The following is a 4,288-nucleotide window of genomic DNA, read 5'->3' as shown; positions in this document are numbered from 1 at the left end:
ATGGTAAGAACAAAAGGTTTACCTCGTGCCTTAGGTAGTGGTATAGGCAGAGGCATGGGTCGGGATGAACATGATGTTAATGTTTCTCGGTGTCGTAGGCCTACCGCTTCTGCCCGTAGGCAACGGGTTCAGGTTGATGTCGCTGAGGAAGTTCCTCAGGTGACTGAGGATGTTCCTCCTCAGGTGACTAAGGATATTCCTGATGTGACAGAGGATGTTCCTCATGTGGACGAGGACATTCCGATTGCGGACGTAGATGCTGATGGTGCTGAGGGGTCACCTGCTGATCATGACGAGGGATTCCCTGGTGGGCCACGTGACACATCGGTGTTGACATTGTTTGCCGACCATGTGGCATATAGTATCTGGAGTGGCGAGGTATTTTAATTTGGACGTGTTGCTAGTTGCTAATTTTTTATTTTTTGTTGTGTTGTTTGTGATAATGAATGTCTAATTAACTTTTATGTTGTGTTATTCAACTCAGGAATGACCTGAGTTGAAGCAGGTCTCCCACAGTAGGAAAGTTGATAAATTAGGGAGTCCAGTGCCTGAGATTGAAGGCCTTGTTGCCGGCACCAGATTAAGTCCATTGATCGGGTGTTCTGTGGTCACCGGCGATCCTAGACTTATATCCGCATTTGCGGAGAGGTGGCATAGGGATACCAACACCTTCCACCTTCCAGTGGGGGAGTTGACGATCACACTGGACGATGTGGCGTGTCTCCTCCATCTTCCTATCACAGGGGCATTACCCAGGTTTGAGCCTCTGGGCATGGACGAGGTGGTCTTGCTGTTGACGAGCTTCTAGAGGTATCCGACGAAGAGGCTTGAGCTGAGATCGTACGTGCTCATGGGGCTTACATGCGACTGTCATGGCTCCGTGAGGTGTATGAGAGTAGATCCCAGGCCCGACGTTGGATTGTAGCGGCTCGTGCTTACCTCCTCCACCTGGTGGGTTGTACTCTTTTTGCTAATAAGAGTTCAATCCATGTTCATGTGGTGCATCTGGAGGGTTTTCGAGACCTGGGTTAGTCTGGGGGCTATGCCTAGGGAGTTGCCGCGCTGGTTCACATGTATGACCAGCTAAATGAAGCTTCCCAGACCCCCACATGACAGATGGGTGGGTACTTGACGCTATTACAGGTAAATTTTAAAGTTCGTAAACAGGTTTAAGTTGGAAAATGAATTTTAAAGGTTTTTTATGCTATGTTCACTTTATTTGTGTAGTGCTAGATATATAAGCACTTTCCCAATGTTCATCAGTGCGTCACTGATGATGCGTACGTTGAGACTACCCCACGTGCGTCGAGGTGGCTTACGACGAAGGTGCACATGAAGGGGATCAAGGGGGTGTCGTACAGGGCACATTTAGATGCTCTGACGATCACGAACATTTCCTGGTTGCCCTACAGTGAGCACCAGGCAGTTAGGGGCTTCGAGCTTATTTCATGCTACCAGGGGTAGCTCAGATGGGGTCATGTTGTGGTCTACGTCCGACCAGAGCGGGTGGTACGACAGTTCGGGTACATCCAGACCATCCCTTCGCCGCTGGTTACTGCTTCGTTGTCGTATGAGGAGATAGACGAGAGGTGGATGCATTTCGGGGACCATTTAGCACCTGTGGGTGAGATTTGTGTTGTCTCCGGGCAGGTAACAGCGGACTACATGGAGTGGTTTTTGCAGATATCTCACCTGCTCGTCACGTCGACCCAGGAAGGCGATGAGCCCAGACAGCTAGCTGCCCTAGATGTAGATGCATATGTCGAGCCACATGTCCTTGAGGTTCCAGTCGCAGCTGATCTCCCCAGACATTCAGTGGTATTTTAATTTGGTTTAGTGTTTTGTAATTTGTTTTTTTATTTAATATTTTGTAATAACTGTGTTTTTTTTACTGTCACAGGTTGCTTGTGAAGGTTGCGAAGCGATCGCAGAAAGGTTGAAGCGTGTGCTCAACCTTAGGATGGTGACTGCAGGAACAGAGTTACATGACATCATGGAAGATTTCCTGCGGATCACTAAGGGTGAGGCCTCTAATGGAAGTCTTAGGGCGTGACGTAGACAACGCATAGATTAGTTTTTGATATGATGTGTATTATTTTTGTATTTGATAACATTATTGTAATTGTTACATTATTTTGGTAATACAATTTTTGTAAATTATTTGTTTGATTATTTAATTTTCCGTATAGTGTTTATGAGTGACATCATTAATTGCTGAAAATAAAATCTAATTATGGCTAGAACTTAAAAGCACAAAAAATAAAAAAAAAAGGATTTGGACCGTTAAAAGTATGGCTAAGTACCCGGCATTTTTCTAAAATTATGTGCGAGTCGCCTAAGACATTCGAGGGACGCTATTTGTATTGTTTGCACGTCAAAGAACTCAAAAAAAATAATAGCGTGAACCGGTTCCATCGAATCAGACCTAAAAAAAGCACAAAAATAAAAAAAAATGGATTTTGATTCTTCAAATATGTCTAAGTAGCCCTTTTCAACATTTTTTTTTAAAATTATGTGCGAGTCGCCTAAGACATTTGAGGGGCGTTATTTCTCATGTCTGGACGTCAAAGAACTCAAAAAAAATAATAGTGTGAACTGGTTCCATCGAATCAGACCTAAAAAAAGCACAAAAAATAAAATAAAAAATTGAATTTTGACCCTTCAAATATGTCTAAGTAGTCCTTTTCGGCATTTTTTTAAAATTATGTGTGAGTCGCCTAAGACATTTGAGGGGCGCTATTTCTCATGTCTGGACGTCAAAGAATTAAAAAAAAATAATAGCGTGAACCGGTTCCATCGAATCGGACCTAAAAAAAAAGCACACAAAAAATTGGATTTTGACCCTTCAAATATGTCTAAGTAGCCCTTTTCGGTGTTTTTTTAAAATTATGTGCGAGTCGCCTAAGATATTCGAGGGGCACTATTTCTCTTGTCTGGACATCAAAGAACACAAAAAAAATAATATCGTGAACCGGTTCCATCGAATAGGCCCTCAAAAAACAACCACAAAATAAAAAAAAATTGGATTTTGACCATTCAAAGTATGCCTATAAGGTCTGCACGTCAAAGAATTAAAAAAAAAAATACATGATCAGACATATGGACACCAACGTGTTGTTTCAAAATACTGGAAAATGAAACTTGCATTCAATTAGATAAAAGTTACATGAAAAACAAAAAAAATAAACCTTGCATTAAGTCGTTTAGCGACGTGGCAGCCACATCGTCATCCATCTGCTGTTCGGACCAACACACGAAAATTGGTCGTTACACATTAACATGGTGTTGACATCGTCATCATTTTTCAATTGCATACATTGAAAGCGAAAATAGTTACCTGTCTCTGTGACTGGCTGCCAGTAGTGAATTTCATTTAAAAATTGTTCGTGGGTTAGATTTAGGGTGATGTGTATTATGATTTTCAGCGTTGCAAGGTCACAACTGTTTGGTACTCGAATGGGCACTGGAGTGGAACTTTGGAAGTAAACCCCACTATCGTTGTAAATAATTGATCCATTTGGAAAAATGAAACCCAACCTTGAGTTCACAATCGTCTGACTGCTTGTTTCTCCCAAGAATGTCATACTTTGTTGTAACAATAAGGAGAAAATGTGAAAGCAGGTAGATGTGTGATTCTGTTAGCGAGTTGCCGTGTCTCATATATATAGATGATTTCCACCGACAGATTGCTTCACTTTATTTTAAAAAACATACAGACGCGTGAACATGTTTCGTGTTTATGTTCCCAAGTAAACCAATGTGGCCGCAAGCTTTATCGTGCATCATGTGTTGTCAAGTCATTTGTCGTGTCACGCTCAGACTTTAAATTATGTGTTGCCAATTATGATAACGATGTATCAGACATGCGTAGATCATTTTAGATGCACAGACAAATTTATTCCATAACGCAACAATTAATTAATGTCTAACAATTCATTGTTATACAACAAATTACATTTCACAATCAAGCAGCCATAATACTGAATGTTCAATCTTCATTTAGGTCCACATATTCTCTTCTAATTGTCATTAGGCTCATGTATTACTGTTTTCTACCAATATATGCAGTTGGCCACTACTTTTCCTGAGGAAGACAATTGTTTGACTACAACAACGCTACAGGCGGTAAAGGACAATGATCTTTCAGATAAACCTATTGTACGTCAACAAACATTATCAACTCAAATGAACGAGCCAAGTCATTGCATAATTGTAAAAATGGCAATAATTATCTTCAATGTACCTGAACAAAATGATTTCCAAACACGTGGTTGACACATATCATGCG

At 41.2% G+C, this 4,288-nt stretch overlaps 2 protein-coding genes across 2 annotated transcripts; both read left to right on the top strand.

The window, feature by feature from the left end:
• LOC114398767 lies at positions 1–808 on the top strand. Its single transcript, XM_028360921.1, has 2 exons — positions 1–378; positions 506–808. The coding sequence occupies exons 1-2, from the start codon at positions 1–3 to the stop codon at positions 806–808; spliced, it is 681 nt and encodes a 226-aa protein (XP_028216722.1).
• A 308-nt stretch (positions 809–1,116) lies between these two features.
• LOC114398766 lies at positions 1,117–2,053 on the top strand. Its single transcript, XM_028360920.1, has 4 exons — positions 1,117–1,143; positions 1,264–1,411; positions 1,502–1,818; positions 1,901–2,053. The coding sequence occupies exons 1-4, from the start codon at positions 1,117–1,119 to the stop codon at positions 2,051–2,053; spliced, it is 645 nt and encodes a 214-aa protein (XP_028216721.1).
• Positions 2,054–4,288: the final 2,235 nt, after the last annotated feature.

The sequence above is a fragment of the Glycine soja genome, chromosome 19 (assembly GCF_004193775.1).
Source record: "Glycine soja cultivar W05 chromosome 19, ASM419377v2, whole genome shotgun sequence".
Taxonomy (NCBI): Eukaryota; Viridiplantae; Streptophyta; class Magnoliopsida; order Fabales; family Fabaceae; genus Glycine; species Glycine soja.
The sequence above is the reverse complement of the archived record's forward strand: the minus strand, read 5'-3'. Positions and strand labels throughout refer to the sequence as shown.

What these genes read in the sequence shown, in the direction of transcription:
- LOC114398766 (XM_028360920.1), top strand. Translation starts at nt 1,117, where the DNA reads ATGGGTGGGTACTTGACGCTATTACAG. An exon ending in CATTTCCTGGTTGCCCTACA is followed by an intron (nt 1,412 to 1,501) that starts GTGAGCACCAGG and finishes ACGTCCGACCAG; the next exon opens with AGCGGGTGGTACGACAGTTC. An exon ending in ATCTCCCCAGACATTCAGTG is followed by an intron (nt 1,819 to 1,900) that starts GTATTTTAATTT and finishes TTACTGTCACAG; the next exon opens with GTTGCTTGTGAAGGTTGCGA.
- LOC114398767 (XM_028360921.1), top strand. Translation starts at nt 1, where the DNA reads ATGGTAAGAACAAAAGGTTTACCTCGTGCCTTAGGTAGTGGTATAGGC. An exon ending in ATAGTATCTGGAGTGGCGAG is followed by an intron (nt 379 to 505) that starts GTATTTTAATTT and finishes GAGTTGAAGCAG; the next exon opens with GTCTCCCACAGTAGGAAAGT.